This window comes from Haplochromis burtoni, unplaced genomic scaffold (genome assembly GCF_018398535.1).
Source record: "Haplochromis burtoni strain Fernald_Lab_line unplaced genomic scaffold, NCSU_Asbu1 Contig_81, whole genome shotgun sequence".
Classification (NCBI taxonomy): Eukaryota; Metazoa; Chordata; class Actinopteri; order Cichliformes; family Cichlidae; genus Haplochromis; species Haplochromis burtoni.
The window spans coordinates 1,697,624-1,713,802 of NW_024582442.1; the positions used below are offsets into that span (position 1 = coordinate 1,697,624).

Genomic DNA, 16,179 nt, shown 5'->3' on the forward strand with positions numbered 1-16,179 from the left:
TATATTTGGCCCAGTTTGACTTCAAATGACACAAATTAAGTTTATCTTTTTTTTTTTCTATCTAACAGAGAGAGTGTAGCCTCATTAAATTGGTGGAGCTTGGACCCAAAGATAGACCCCCTGCAGAGAGAAATGACTGAGGATTAACACTTGAAAAGAAGCACACCCTTTTATGCTTTATATTCTGTAACAGCATGAAGTTTCAATAACAAACCAGTGGCTTATCCACTGTAACTTTTGGTGCAAATACACCTTTAACTATCCCATTTTAACAGTCTGTCACTGGATATTTTATTTTGTAAGAAATGAAAACCCTTTTCAATATTATCAGTGTGTGAATAGGGAAAATGTGTTTTAATCTTAATGTTTGACCTTACAGTTAGAGCACCTTGGGGAAAAAACGCCACTTACTTCAACGCTGAGACACTGTGGGTCAGAGAGAGAGCGAGAGAGAGAGAGAGAAAGAGCCGACGCAAGATCACGACAGCTGTTAAATTAAATCCGTCAGGGGGTGTCACATTATTGAGTCTGTGGTACATGTTTATTCCCAGTGGGGACATTTTCCTGTGTATTCCATTATAGGCTCTACGGGTCGTTGAGAGGCGAAGCATTCCCTATCGGTGCGTTTGTTTAATAAAAAGAAACACAATAAAAAAAAAGAATCTTTGACATCTTTAAGCTTCGGCGCTTCTAAACAGGTCATAAAAACTCAATGAGAGACACTTGGAGCGCGGACCCGCTCCACTAGGATTCAGTGATGACGTAGGCTGAAGCTGAATAACCTGAGCGCTCCACTGATGAGCGGATGCGCCAGTGCGCACCTCCCCATAATAATCTGGCTGAGCAGCGTCGCTGTCTTTTCAGCACCACTCACTCACAATCCAACCCAACCAACCGGAGAGGCAAGACAGCAAAACTGAGTTCTCTGCAGCCCGATTTGTTTTTTCCCCCTTTCCATCTCTTTTTCTTTCTCTGTGATGATAACAACTCAATAGACTGCAACTCATTTCCCAGTAAAGGAGTTATCAAAACCTGTTTTTCTTGCACCATCTGCAGAAAGAATTTAGATTTGCTGGTATCTATTTATTTAAGAGGACCGTGAGTTTGGTGGATGTCTGCTGTTACGATTTTTCACTGCGGATTCTGATCTAGTTTTTTGCCATGGTTACACTGTAGATGAAGTTTGATCTTTTTTCATCCTTTTTTCTTTCTTCTTGCTACACTTTGAAAGTCCAGAAAAATGTCCGCGGCCATTTGAATGAATGAGTTGTGTTGTAGGAAGTTTGGGCTTTTTTTGTTTGTTATTATTTTACAGAAGACTTTCAAGCGTTAAGTGCGTAATTTAGGATCATTTTCCCCTTTTTTTACAGTGGGATTTGTGTAGTCTATCTTGTCAGGATGCTGGCCTTAGTAGTTGGACTGTTGTATCTAGTCGCTGGACGCGCGGTGCGAAGCCAGGATGCTACAGGTAGCCGCTTTGTATGTAACGCTATTCCTCCGGGCGCAGAGCCCGGCTGCGGGTATGGTCCTACGGGGAACCGTGTCCAGAGCAGCAGCCCAGTGGAGGACGAGCTTCGGAATACGATCATCCAGCTTAGGGAGACCATCCTGCAGCAGAAGGAGACCATCGTGAGCCAGCAGGGAACCATCAAAGAGCTCAACTCTAAGCTTGCGCGCTGTGAGGCGGCAGCCGACGAGTCGTCGCAGGGCAAGTCCCGAGGTCAGGGCTCCAGGCGGAAGGAGTACGGCAAGAACACCATGGGAGACTTGCCCCGGGACCCCAGTGAAACTATAGATCAACTGGGCAAGACCATGCAGAGTCTTAAAGGTCGGCTCGAGAACTTGGAGGTAAGGTGGAAACATGCTGTGTACATAAGAAAAGCACTTTTGTCTTATTTCCCTCTCACCCCCCGTGAACATAAGATGCACCATTGCATCGTTTCCATCCCCCCCCACCCCCCCTACTATCATGTATTACTATAGAGCATTGCGCGTCTGATAATATTCCCCGCCGCAGGAGACCTCTCGGGGGAATCGGGAGATCAAAGGGTCACGTAATGGCCATGTCACATCAATACCCCTTTAATCATTAAAAGATATCTCTGATGGCGAAACCCACTGCATAAGAGCCATCAATAAGAGATGAGTAACAAAAAAAAATCTTGTCAAAGGTGTAATCATACATGTGGTGCAGGAATTTGCAAAGCAACCTTGAATAATTTATGAGTGCCGCGTGTATGTGTTCCACATACGCTTTTATTTGCGGTCGTGTGGCTAATTATTCATGGCAGCTGATGATTTTGATTTCCCCAGATTTCACCTGCATCAGAGCATTACATTTTCAAATCAAATCAAATGCTTAATGGTTTGTCTTGTTTGCCTGGGAGTTCTGCACCATCACCAGCCCTCTGCTCAGTCCCATTTAATTCTACAAGGCTCAAAGATCACATTTAGTGAGGTCAACTATAGTGAAGTGGGGGGGTTTTTTTCGTTTGTTTTTTGTTTTTTTACATGCAGTAGACGCTAACATAAGCCCTGGCTTTGTCGCTTATGTCATGTCACTGCGCACTGTGTTTTTCACCAGCTCACAGCCCTGATGCCATAAGCAGTTATAATACTGTTTTTAAATTCAAGGCTATTTTTATATTCAGTATACTGCATTGCTGATCCATCTATCTCTCTACTCCCTTCCCTTCTCTCCCTCTTCACTTGATTGGAAGCTTCAATACCCCGATTGGATGAAGGATGCATTGCAGTCATAAGGATACATATTACATTGCATTTTAATCACATATCTATTGATCTGGACCTGCTTAACATCCTGATTATTGCAAAACCAGTGTTGCTGATAGCAATATGGCTGTCTAGAGTAGGATGTGCATCTCATATCAAAGCCATCTACACACATCAACAGTTGCACCATGTGACTGTTTGCTTCTGATTTCAGTCTCAGATTACCAAATAACCTCTTCAACTGAGGCTCTGGGATGGTGTCATTGTGTCAGAAAAAAATTAATCCACAAGGTTTCTGAATTCCATGGCGAACCAGGCCGCAAAGGAAACTAAAAATGTCTAAGGGCCATTTTGCAATCAAACCATGCACCCCCTATAAACAATGTTTGTCTCCAGGCTGTTTCCTTATGTCCAAAAACAACCTGGAGACAAACATTGTGCAATCTACTGAATACCCAACACATCCACAGATATATGGCAGGTCACCAATCAGTGTCTTCATGTTGATATTGATGTATCAAAAACAATAGTGCTAAAAGAATATCAGATATCAATATATAGATAACTATAAGACAAATCTGGGTATTTATATAAATGTCTATCTATCTATCTATCTATCTATCTATCTATCTATCTATCTATCTATCTATCTATCTATCTATCTATCTATCTATCTATCTATCTATCTATCTATCTATCTATCTATCTATCTATCTATCTATCTATCTATCTCCCAGCAGCAGAGTTTGCGTCTCCCCATCACAAATGTGTCAACCGCTGGTGTCTCGGCCCTGACTCCCTTGCCACCAGAGCTCAGGGAGCTGCTGCGGCAACGTTTGGGGGCGCTGGAGACCCAGCTCCTCCGGAAGGTGGCTGAGCTGGAGGAGGAGAAGAGCCAGCTCTACAATGAAACAGCAGCCCACCGCCAACGCACCGAGAGTGCGCTCAATTCCCTCCTGGAGAGGATCACAGAGCTCGAAAAAAGTAAGTGATACAATGGGTGCTGGGAAATTTCATGGCAAAATTTAATGCCAAACTTTTTTTTCCTTTTCCCCTTTTTTGTTGTCTGCTGGATTTAGAACTCATTAATCAATCCCTGTGCACTTTTCTGATGATGCAAGTAAAAGTGATCCTTTTCTCAGAGCCATTCTCAGAGAAGTTCCTGGTCTTGAAAATAAGGCTTGGAAAGCAACGTTGAATGCTTAATGAGTTTAAGAAATGTTCAAGAGATGTCCACACTCCCGGGTATCACTTTGATGGTACATGTTAAAATACCACAAAATATGTCTGCTGGAAGGAAAGCTGTTTTAGAAGATGATCCCGCCACTCACCTATTTCCTGTTGTCCCCATGCACCCCGCTAAGGTTTAGCTGATAGAGTCAGGGGTCTGATACAAGCTATAGATTTGGGTAGCTAAAGCTAATTGCTCAGATGGACAGTGGACCGAATAACACAACCGCATGTATGATATTGCAAGTCAGTACAATAGACCTTCAACAAATGCTAAATTGTGAGACTTATTTAGTTCAATTTATATCAAATGTGTGCCAGAGAGATGTCGATTCAATTCCACAGCGATTTTCAAGGCTGTGGTGTGGTGTTGTTGTGTCAGTCGGATTTGTGAAGATTTTTACACTGGTGATAGCTTGGTATCATCTGCCCTGTGCATTAAAGTAAAATATGCAGCATTGACTTAAAGCTCAGTGCACATTTTTAGATTTTACATTTCACATTCTAATTCTGCAGGTTAAATTGATTTGACCGGTTCAGCAGTCAAACCAATTTAATTCTAAAATGGTCTGCGTTGTAAAGCCTTATTTTAGTGCTAAAGTTGCGCAATATAACCAGAGGAGTTGTGGTTTTTAGCGGTGTATAAGGCCAGAGTATTGTGCTCAGCACAGGTAAAACTCTAATTCCACCACTTTGAAAACTGAAATGTGTTACTTTCCTGCAAATCAACCACAAAATCATATTATGTGTGATTTTCACAACTATCCTTTCCTTTATGTAGCTGACCAACAGCTAAATAATTAACTCCAAGCTTTGAGTTTGAGCAGAAATGAATTAAGCGAATTGGAGCACTAACATAATAACATTGGAGGATGAAAATTTGTGCATTTACAATTGTAAAAGTTGAAATTTCATACAAATTTTAATGGAAACAAATTGAAAATATTGTAAAACCTGTATTGATGTAACTTATGACAGAACAAAGATTTTTTTAAAGGATATTTTTAAACTGACAAAATTGAAATTGGATTTTTTTTTTCTAAAAAAGAAAATGCTAATCTTTCCATGTGATGCCAACACAGTGTTTACAAATTTGGCACAGAAGCACTTTTAATGCCACCTCACATCTTCTTTAAAGCTTTTCAGCAGCTGTCAACAGCTGATAATAATACTTGGAGAAAAGGGAGCTTCTAATTTTGATCAGTCAACCCACAGAACACAGGAAAGCGTGTTTTTGCCGTGCTGTGCCTTATAAGGGTCTCAAAGTGCAGAGGAAGTTCTAGAGTCTCTGAATCTTTTAATAATTATGTCTACTGTAGATGATGAAATCCTTAAGTTATTCACAGTTTTATAGGGTGAAACTTTTTTGTTAAATTCTTGAACTATCTGCCAGCGATGTGTTCCTCAGATTGGGAAACACCTGGTAAACAAGCCTGGAGCAAGTCATGACTCCAAGGTTAGCAGTGTGTCAGCCAGTTCCCCTGTCTGTCTGCCAGTTCATGGTCAATTCAGCATTTTGGTCCAGACTTGGGCATCTCAGTAATCAATAGAACAAGATGCTAGACATTTGCGGTCCCCAGGTGATAGTTCTTGATTTCTCCTGGCTTCTCTTTTTGCGTCAACATTATTTTTTTAACTTTGTGTTTCACTAGAAGAAGATGCTACTTTCAGCTGCTCCTTTATTCACAAACGGTCATTCCACATGTTTTATTTGGCAGAGTCTTGTGTGTTTTCCCAGGGATCTTTTGCTTGTTAGGCACTCTCAATCCACTAAATTCATGTTTTACTCAAATCTGAAAATGTCCCGACCACTACAAGAGAGCTGGCCATTAGATTTATTCTCTCTTTCTCTCTCTGTCTCTCTTTGGAAACTTCTTGTCCAAATGAAGCCCGTGTGCCATTGTTACCTGAATATGAAAAAAGAAAACTTGAAATTTGAAGGCCATAGGGATGTGGTCACAGGGTGAAACATGGGATGCACAGTAGAGAGGTTGTCAATCTATCATGGTGACAACACAGAGAGGCAACCATTCACTCTCACATTCACAACTATGGCCAATTTAGAATTGTTATTAACCCCATCCATGTCTTTGGATCATGGGAGGAAGCCGGAGTACTCAGAGAGAAGTCACACAAGCAAGGGGGGGAACATAGTGTTGTACTGCACCACTCTGCTATATAGGTTTTCTTTGCCGTCATTGTCACTGTGAAATTTGGTATAGATATGATTTAATAGGACTCATAAAGGTTTTTCTTTTTTTAGTTTTTCACCTACAAATCTATCAAACTCAGTGCTCATGTTACTCAGCAAATTTAGCATGCTAACATCAGGCAGTTCCAGCTCATAAAGATAACAATGCTAGTGTTTAATTGTTAACTTGCACTGTTACTCGTCATGGTTAATTACTTGAATGCCAACATTTTAGACTAAAAAAAAGAAAAGTTGGTGACCAACTGCTGGTGTAGTCTCATCAGATGATTTTAATCTCTTGGAAAGCCCAAATATCTTCTGTGAGTAGTTCTTAGTTGGTTGGTTGGTTTTAATCATTTGTGATTGGTAATTTTAAAACAATTGGTTGAAGTTATTGGATGCTCAAGCCATAAATGTTAGAAGACAAAAACAGTGTTTGTACAACACTGTCATCAGTGCCACTGTGCTGTGACTGAATGAAGTCAAACAAGGCCAGCCTGTTGGCATGTTGGATGCTGACATGCATGTCCAAGCCGTTGCTACAGCTTTGCATGCCTATGAGAGCACCATCTCTGATCTGATTATCCTTGGTGGAAATCTAACTGGATAGAGGTGCAACCTCCGACCTGTGCTTGTGCTATTCTTGTGGAGGCCCCCACCCTGCAGCTGTTTCAGCAGGACAATGCCTACCCCCACATTGCCAGAATAGCACAGATCTTTCTAAATCAAGAACATATCCAGACAGTTTCTTGGCTATCATTTAGTCTTATATGGTTCACTGAACATGTCTGGGACCTGCTGGCCCAACGTGCTCATTAGCCACACAGACCGACCACTGCACAGCTGCAGGCTGCACACATCCAGCAATGGAGAGCAATTCTTCAACAACAGATCCGGACACGTGTTCATTCCACGAACAGATGGGAGACAGTTTGCATCACCTCCAGAGGAGGCTGTACCTCATATTAAATATCTTGTATGTATCTTGTAGTGACTGTCTATGAAACCTCTTCCCTGTTTTAGGCTAGAATTATGGTCCCAAATTTGTGTCTATCTAAGATGTTTCAGGCTTTTCAGGGTGAAGGATCATGAAAACACAGAGGCTATGGATATGCAGCAGCATGCACTGGCAGTATGCCTAGGTCAAATATTGACTGGTTAAAAAGTTGGCTTGAACAGGAAAGGGAAAAGTGAAGAGCAGAAATGCAGTGGGACTGAGTGGAAAGTTGTAATTGTTTTTCAAAATCAGTCCACTTCACTGCAAATACATTTTTCATTTCTTATGACTTCATCAGTCTTCTCCACAGCAAAGGTTAAGATAAAAGAATAACAGCACAAAGGTTCTACAATTGTTCTACATATTTTTGAAATTGCTCTTAATTGGCAAAAAGCAAAATGTGGAAAATGGATCTTTAAAGCTCTGCATTTCATCTTTGGACTACGAAGACAGTAGCAGTGATCTGTGTGACAGTGACTCACACTTTCTTATCTTCTTTTTTCTGTCGTCATCCTCAGAACTATCAAGTCGTGACACACTAAAAATAACTTTGAATATATTACATTAAGTGTTCCTCATCTATCAACAGATAATAATGCCTTCAAGTCACCTGAGGATTTCAAGGTGTCCCTTCCTCTCCGTACAAACTACCTGTATGGACGCATCAAGAAGAGCCTCCCAGAGATGTACGCCTTCACTGTCTGCATGTGGCTCAAGTCCAGCGCTAGTCCGGGAATAGGAACTCCATTTTCATATGGCGTTCCAGGCCAGGCCAATGAGATAGTCCTCATTGAATGGGGAAACAATCCCATTGAGCTACTAGTCAATGACAAGGTAAGTCTATTGTGATAAACTTAAATTTTACCATTTGCTCATGCTGCAGAGTAAATCCTTCACACTGACCTGATTTTCTGAAGACAGATGCTCTAAATCCTTTAGTATTTTCCTGGCAACACAGCTGGCTCTAATGATGGGCGTAAATGTGGATCAGCAAAGACACTAATTAAATGCAAAGAATGAATAAGAATGAGCCGGCTTTGGGATCCAAAACAAGCACATAGCTTCTGTACGTACATGTGTGCACAATAACGATACAGCCGAGAAGCGATTCGCTGACCATTAGCTCTGAATATTTAATTTTGCTCCTTATAAACATTTAATACCATCGACCCACATTTCACTCACACCCGCGAATAACAGTAATTCATTAGAGGAGTTGTGCTGCCACATGTGCTCATCTGCTTCATTGTCCTCTTTGCTTTCTTTGGAGGTTATATTGTAGTTAAACAGTGTAATCACAATTAACCCAAAATATAAGAAAATGTTAAAAAATAAATAAACGTTTATCAATATTTAATGCAATTTTGTCATAAAGCAGAAGACCTATAATTGTTTTATTGATGAAAGACAAAATTTTGAGGCTAAATGTTGCTTTCTTTGTGATGGGTTCAAGCTTCACATCACATGGAAACTTGGGAGCAAAGCTTCATGGGAAATAAGTTCTTAGTGTAAAGCTAAGAACACACATTATCCAATGTAGTACTTAACGCTTCTTTGTCTTATGATATCACAGCTTATTGTTGAAATTGGGGAATTTTATGATAATATTTTTCCTGCGTTGGAAACAATCATAGTCCCACTATCTTGTTGACTTGTGGTGTTACTGGCACAGACAGGTCTACCCACAGTTTTTCCTTCACTATGCATTATACATGTGTTCAAGTCAGGCAGATAATAGAAAGATGGTGGGAGAAAATGATGAGAGTATGACTGAGAAAAAGAGGGAAAGAGGGTGGAAATTAAACAAGCTCTGGAGGTGATGGAGCAGTGTAAGAAGGAGTTGGTAAAGAGAGGGGAAAAATGAGAAGGTGCCAGAAAAAAAAGAAAAAAAAGGAAGTTAGGAAGTGAGACAGAAAGCATGAGAGCAGAAGAGAGCGAGGAGAGGCTGGTGAATATGATAACCGTATGTGCAGCAGCACATCCATGTGCTAAACTTGTTCACAGTGATAACAGGGCCCTCTGGGGCACATTGTTTATGCTGTTCATTTGGCAGCATACTGAGAAGAAAGCAGAAAGCTGCCTCGACAGTATTAAAAAGTGCAGCGTTGTCTGTATTATGTATTTGTACTTGGTTATGGGGGGAGAGAGCGTCTTTGTTGTTATAAAGCACCATCTTCATCATCGTATATTTTGTCTCAGAAAAAGGAAAAAAAAGTTGATTTTTTTTGTCATGTTTTTTCTCCCCTCCAATGTTCAAAAGATGCCGGTGGCATCTCAATTTTTCATTTAAATGGGACTACCAGGAGTTTAATCAGTAATGGATTCAGCTGGCCTTGTAAAATAGTAACACTGTTTTGTTGGCAAGTGTACAAATGTGTGATGGGTCCAGATTTTTCCAAATATCATTAAAAATCCATGCAGTTGGTGCGTTTTTGTTGGGTTGTCTGCGAAGACAAACATCACTGTAATCACTGCTGTAGAATACGGACACTTTAATGACTTCGCTCTTTCTTGCGTCACCTTCTAAAAACATTTCACACTTACCTGCAGAACCTCATCAACACCCTGCTGGAGATGAGGAACAGAAAGTCCTCTGAACATTAAGTAAAACACATCACGGGCCATTTTGACATCTCATAGAGGGAAAAGCATAGATGTAGATACCAACAATGGTTTTCATTTTAGGTGTCCCCTTCCAGGCTCCAGTTTCCTTGTTTTGTCTTATAGAGAAATGGAACAAAAGAGAAACATGCATGCTTTTCCTGCTATAGCGAGTCAAAATATTATTTTTTTTTTTGTTAAAAGGCCGAGAGGAGAATATGCATTTCAACTATGTAATAACTGCAAAATTGTATGTTTTACGGTGTGAGTGTGTCATTTGTAGTATTAAAAAATGAGTCAATCATTCTCAAGAGTATGCCCTGTGGATATAGTGCTTTAATTCGAAACTCTGTGTCTACAAAGAATCACAGCTGGCATAAATCCATTGCTGCAGAATAATTGACGAATGTTGTTGTTGTTTTTTTGTTTGTTTTTTTCAATTTTACAACCTGAATCTTTAAACAGTCCATGTGGCCCAGAATGCTCCAAATCAGACAGACTTTATAACAACCTTCCCAGTGTTCCCTGTGGTGAAGTGTAACGCCTGGTGTCCTTAACAGGGTCAATTGCTTCTGTAATTGCAAGTGAGTCGAATTTTATTTTGAGTGACTGCCCATCTTTTCGGGTTTATTTGCATCTGGAGCTACATCTACAACTAGGTATTAGGATAAAGCAGCCCTGTAGGGTTATATAAAAAAAAGCTAATGAGTTACAGTACACACTGATAATCCTATGTGCCGCACTGTATCCTCAGAGGACTATGATGTCATTGGCTGGTAAAATAACCGGTTGTTTTTCTTTGATCTGTGAACAAAGCATAAGAGGACACTGTTTTGCTGTTAGCTATCTGACTGCTTTGAAGGATGCTCTATCCCTTGATGTCACCTGGGTAATCTAAATTTTATATGTCATACGGCTCATGTGGGGATTTCTTTGCAGAGGGTTGTCTCTTTGAAGCCCCGGCCCTTCTAATTGGTGTCCTTGTTTCTAGCATGCCACAATTACACTTGTACCTCTCTCGACTTCTCTTGCACCCTTATACTGTATCTGCCTATCGTTGCTCCTCGTTCTTCAGCCTTCCTCACTGTGCTCACGCCATTCACACCTCGCACTTCATTCTCAATCAGGTGGCCCAACTCCCTCTGTCAGTGAGTGACGGGCGCTGGCACCACATTTGCATCACCTGGACAACTAGAGATGGTTTCTGGGAGGCTTACCAGGATGGCGAGCGTTTAGGCACTGGGGACAACCTGGCCCCCTGGCACCCAATTAAACCTGGAGGGGTGATCATCCTGGGCCAGGAGCAGGTGAGAGCAATAGAGAAGCTTTGATGGTAAAGAACAGGTGTATGTGCATGTATATGTGTGTCTGTGTGTGCATGTGTATTTTTCCTTGTGTCAATAACATCCCTAAGGGTATTCTCCCCCAAGCTCAGCGCCAGAGGCTCTGAGCAGGGAGCAGGGAAGAGGAGGAAGAGAGGCTCTTCTCACGCTATTGTGGCCCTTTCAGTATTACCTCACTCATCCACTTCTAAAAGGCAACATTTTACCCCTGGGAGCTGTGTTAGCAAGTTATTACGCTGGTTAACTCCATGACAGCGCTATGTGTATAAATAGAAATATACAGTGATGTAAAATCTCCTCAGAGAACTATTAACTCATAGTGCATTACTTTGGAGTTTAAGGAGGAGGTGATTTTTTCCTCACTCATACATTTAAGGTGAGATTGCTGCAGATTGCACAGTATTGCAGATTGCACAGCATTTGGATATTTTAAAGTGGCAGTACACTAAAAAGAATTTGCAGTGGGGTCTAGGTTTTTTTTTTTTGCTTTTGTTTTGCATTTTGATTAAAATCAAACACAATTTATTCATTTTAATTAAAGTCTGTTTACATTTCCTTTAGAAACTCAGCTCTGTTCTCTTTCTCTATGAAGGACATTGTGGGAGGCCGTTTTGATGCCACCCAGGCTTTTGTGGGCGAGCTGAGCCAGTTCAACATGTGGGACAGAGTACTGCGGCCCGTGGACATCATGGGCCTGGCCAACTGTTCAGCTTACATGCCCGGAAACGTGGTTCCTTGGATTGATGCTAATGTGGAAGTGTTTGGAGGTGCGACCAAGGCTGCTCTGGAAATCTGTGAAGACCGTGCTTTTGATTCCTAAAAGGATCCGATGCAGGAAAACCAGTGTGGCCGCTGGGCTCTGGAAGCTAAATATTCTGACTGGTGCTTCTTTCAAATCCCAAAGGCAAGAGCACCAGCCCAACATTTTTACATATTTATGTGGTCTGCATAATCTCAAAGACTCTGTGTTTATTGGAAACACAAGTTCATGTGTCCGTTCAATTCGAACCCTTAAGACGTTAGAGGGGATTTCAAAATCGTTTGCTTATCTGAAGAAGATGTGCCGTTGCATCAGTCTGCTGTAATGATATGAGCTGCTGTCATTTCGTGTTTTCTCCTCAGTAGATCAACTTTTATTCGACTCCTCTTTGAAAACAGCTCTTCTTGGTTGCATTCCTTATAATGACAATGCTGCACTGTATTCGTAGTCGATGTGAGCTCCAAACAGGCTTTGATGTGCTGTGGAAAACCATTCCTAAGTAACATGGCAGTGCAGTACACACTGTGAGCTTCCTTGCTGTTTGAAAAGCAATGAAACAGAGAAGCCAAGGAGTGAGGTGAAATGAGGTGGACGCTCACGAGTTCAAAGTGGGCGAGAACAACCCTCGCTGTTGATTATTTTTGAGGTATTCCAACATGGCAGACTGTCTAAATATTATGCATGAGCCTGAGCAGCTCATAAGTGGCAGTGCATGCTTTCTGTTTACACACACAGTGTTGCGGGGTGTGTCTAAACAAGTCGATGCCGCTTTCTGACAACATTGCATAAGTCAGTGTGTGTATGTTCATGTGCGTGAGGCTTGTCTTGCGTGTAGAAGGACTGGAGATTATGAGGGATGGAGGACATTTTCATTCTTGTAAATCTATGCTTAATACCTCACTGCCCCTTGAGCAGCTGCCATATCCCAAACAGCTTTATGGGTGGGTTGGCTTTGCTCAGGTTAATAGCAATGTCGGACAGCTGCCCAGGACTGGCGAATCAACTGAGCTGCGGATGCCAGCAGAGTGCTCAGTGAGGGCAGAGACTGGGTTTGACCTTCAAGGACAATCCTTAATTCCTCATCTGGGTAGTAATTATGTGTGTTAATGATTGAGTGTGCTGGTGAGCAGCCCCGGTCCACTGGTGTTTCTCTAAGCCAAGTGGTTCACAGCTGATAAAATATTGAGATGTAAAGGGGAAGTCAAATGAGAGCAGCACTCTGTGGGCGTTATAAATGTTGCTGTCAGGTGGAGTTTGGTATTAATTGCCTCACACTAAGCCAGAAAAAAAGTCTAAATCGATGGATATGTTATATTAAAATATATATATATATATAGGAAACTGATGGATCTTGTTACTGCTTGGTTAATAAAACCTTTTACGCTTTTTGCAGCTTAATTATTGTTACTTCTTGTTGTTGTGGTGGACATTTGTTTCATCTTGATTTGATTCCTCTAAGGAAACAGATATAAGAGAGGCAACAAATGATATAAACTTTGTTATCACCTCTAGGCTTTCTTTTAGTCTCCTTGTGGACTTTTCCTGACTGAGTAGATACTAGCGTAAAAGCCATTAAAAAGCTTCTACACACAGCTGACAGAACTAGGATGCAGTAGGTAACTGGACAGCACAGAATGTGGCAGAGATGCGATGGTCCACGCTTAATAGCATAAACATAAAGACGTGTGATCATTTTGTGATTGTTCTTCTTTTCGGTGTCTTTGTTAACAGTGTTTTAACGTAAAATCAAGAAATTGGATTCCAGCAAAGTGTATTTTTCTTGCTTTCTGCTCATGATTTTTGTCCATTGGCAGCACATTATGTTAAAAAAAAAACAGATGGCGAAATTGTTTGTTTTTTTAATTGTGAAAATGGCCTTTTGCGAAAACCATATGTGCTTTTTCTTGTGAAATTTTGGTCAGCTTTTAAGGCGCAGCTCAGCAGCACAGACGACAAGGGACACACGAAAATGCAAAAAATGTGTTTGCTTTCAATGTTTTAAAGTCCTCTTTATGTGCGTGCAGCAGAGGTTTTTGGTTGTGCACTTTTCTGCGGTGCGGTTGAATGTCCTTTTGCACCCATTAAAAGAGCGAGAACAAGTTCCCGAGACGTGATAAATTAAGCAGCAACTTAATGATGTGATGGAATAAGTGAACACGCGCTTGAAACAGTCGAAGCATGTTTTATTAAAATATCATTGCGCTGCATTAGTGATGATGTCAGAGAGGAGTGTAACCCTGCAAAGGTCATGCTCTATTCTTCACTGATGTTTCTAAATTAGGAAACCTTACTTTAATCTTTGAGGGAGATTAAAAAAACTCCTTTTTTTTTTACTGTAACATTTTTGGTTGCATTAATTTTAATGGAGATGTGGGTGCTTGTCCAGTTGGTAGCCATATTATTTGTAGGACTAGGATATGTCCTCTCATCTGGGCAATGAAATGTTGTCAGCAGCGGAGAAATCCTCTGGATTGGCAGACTTCCAGGTGGAAATGAAAAAATCTGCCCATGCGGATTATGGGAGCTGCTACAATGTAGGACACTGTGAGCCTTCTTCATTCTCTTCTCGACCCTGTGTGTTCTGATGCCGTCGCCACAGTGCTGGCGGAGGCGCACCAGGGAGCCCCTGTTTTTATACGAGAACAATATGAGGCCTTCAAAGAAACAAACAAACAAAAAATACCATCAAAGAAAAATATATATATATATATGTATGTGTTATGTTTGTTTTTTTGTTTTGCATATTCTATATTTCTGTATCTATTTTCATTGCATTGCTGCTGTAACACTGCACATCTTGATGTTCTGAAATGTAAAGTAAAAATTTGCAGTTAAATTAAAGAATCCCACTTGCATTTACAGAAATGATGGATACACTAGTTTTTTGTTTGTTTGTTTATTTTAATATTCGTTGAGGCTCTTTTTTCACATGCCTACAGAACAGTTCGCCACAGAGTTAATGACAAAAACTCGTGGCTTCTCATCATTTCTATCTGCACTCAGCTGTATGAAGACATCGATAAAACTTTACATCTTTATGTTTTTTTTCTTTCATTTGGTTTCTGTGAGGTGGCGCTCCATGAGAGACTTCACCAGTTGTGCACATCAGTGTCTATTTGCAGATCCCAGTGGGTTCCACTGCATATGTGCTGTGTTAAGTCTTTAGTGGCTACCAACATAACAGTATTAGTGTTAGATAATCTCTATAAACACACATCTGTATATGAATATAAACTTTAGGCCAGGGACAAGATTTTTCCCTGTAGTCTACTTATCACCTGGGTTTTATTGACCAGCCAAGCCACAGGTTGCTGGTAAACAGTCAAAATAGAGAAGAATAGACTATCACAATTAATCATCATTAACTGTGATTTGATTTTTAAACACAGTACTTGTCTTGAGCCGTGCTCATATCTTTATATGTTTGCTGGAAAATGATAGTGATTTACTGAAATATCTGAAATACAACATATAAGGAAAAATCTGAGTTTGTACAATTCTACCAAGATTAAAGGTCCATATCTGGTATGACAACTTTTTATCCTTCAGCACAGCCTGAACTATCTAAGGAAAGTTTTCTTGTAATTTCATTAAGTAGTCTTCAAGCATAGTTCTCTAGGCTTCCTAAAGGACATTCAAAGCTCTCGTTGGCTGCCTTTTGTTCCATTTTCTCTCAAGAAAATCCCACACTAATCCCCTCAATAATGCTGAGGTCTGCAATTGTGTGTTTTCTTATACAGGTATGCTTTTACTGCATTGGCAGTGTGTTTGGGATCGCTGACATGCTGAAAACTGAAGCTATTGTCAACCGGGTGCAAATCGGAAAGCAGTTTTCTGAACCAGATGATCAATTTTGACAAGATCCCCAACACCACTGGCAAACACTACCCTCTGCGTGTTTCTCGGTTGTAGACACCCACTGTTGTACCTTTCTCCTGACCTACTTTCCACATATAGATGAAGATTGAAACCAGAAATTTCAAATCTGGATTCATGACTCCATCAGACCTGTTGCCACTGATTTTCAGTTCAGTTCAGGTAAAATTTGGCACACTTCAACCTTTTCTTTCTCTTTCTCTTCCTTAAGAATGTTTTCTTTTCAGCTTCTCTTTCACTGAGGCCATTTCTGATGAGGCTTCAGTGAACAGTAGATAAATAAATGAAGTGCCAGATGCCTCTCCCAGTGCCTGCATCCGGTCTTTCTTGCATTGCTGAACTGGGTCTAATATACATCATTAATGTGTCTATTAGACCTAATTTCTACAAGACTGCTCAAAGAAGTCCTACCATTAATTAATGCTTCAATCTTAAATATGTTAAATCT

At 40.7% G+C, this 16,179-nt stretch overlaps 1 protein-coding gene across 2 annotated transcripts; it reads left to right on the top strand.

Annotated features, from left to right (window-relative positions):
- Nucleotides 1-814: 814 nt before the first annotated feature.
- On the top strand, nucleotides 815-15,927 carry nptx2a (neuronal pentraxin 2a). Of its 2 annotated transcripts, none has more exons than XM_005925450.3 (5): nucleotides 815-1,848; nucleotides 3,471-3,717; nucleotides 7,741-7,985; nucleotides 10,880-11,059; nucleotides 11,688-15,927. In XM_005925450.3, exons 1-5 carry the CDS (start codon nucleotides 1,399-1,401, stop codon nucleotides 11,913-11,915), a joined length of 1,350 nt encoding a protein of 449 aa, XP_005925512.1. In that variant the 5' UTR covers nucleotides 815-1,398; the 3' UTR covers nucleotides 11,916-15,927. The 2 variants fall into 2 exon arrangements, with proteins under 2 accessions (XP_005925512.1, XP_005925513.1); XM_005925451.3 differs by having other exon boundaries at nucleotides 3,474-3,717.
- Nucleotides 15,928-16,179: the final 252 nt, after the last annotated feature.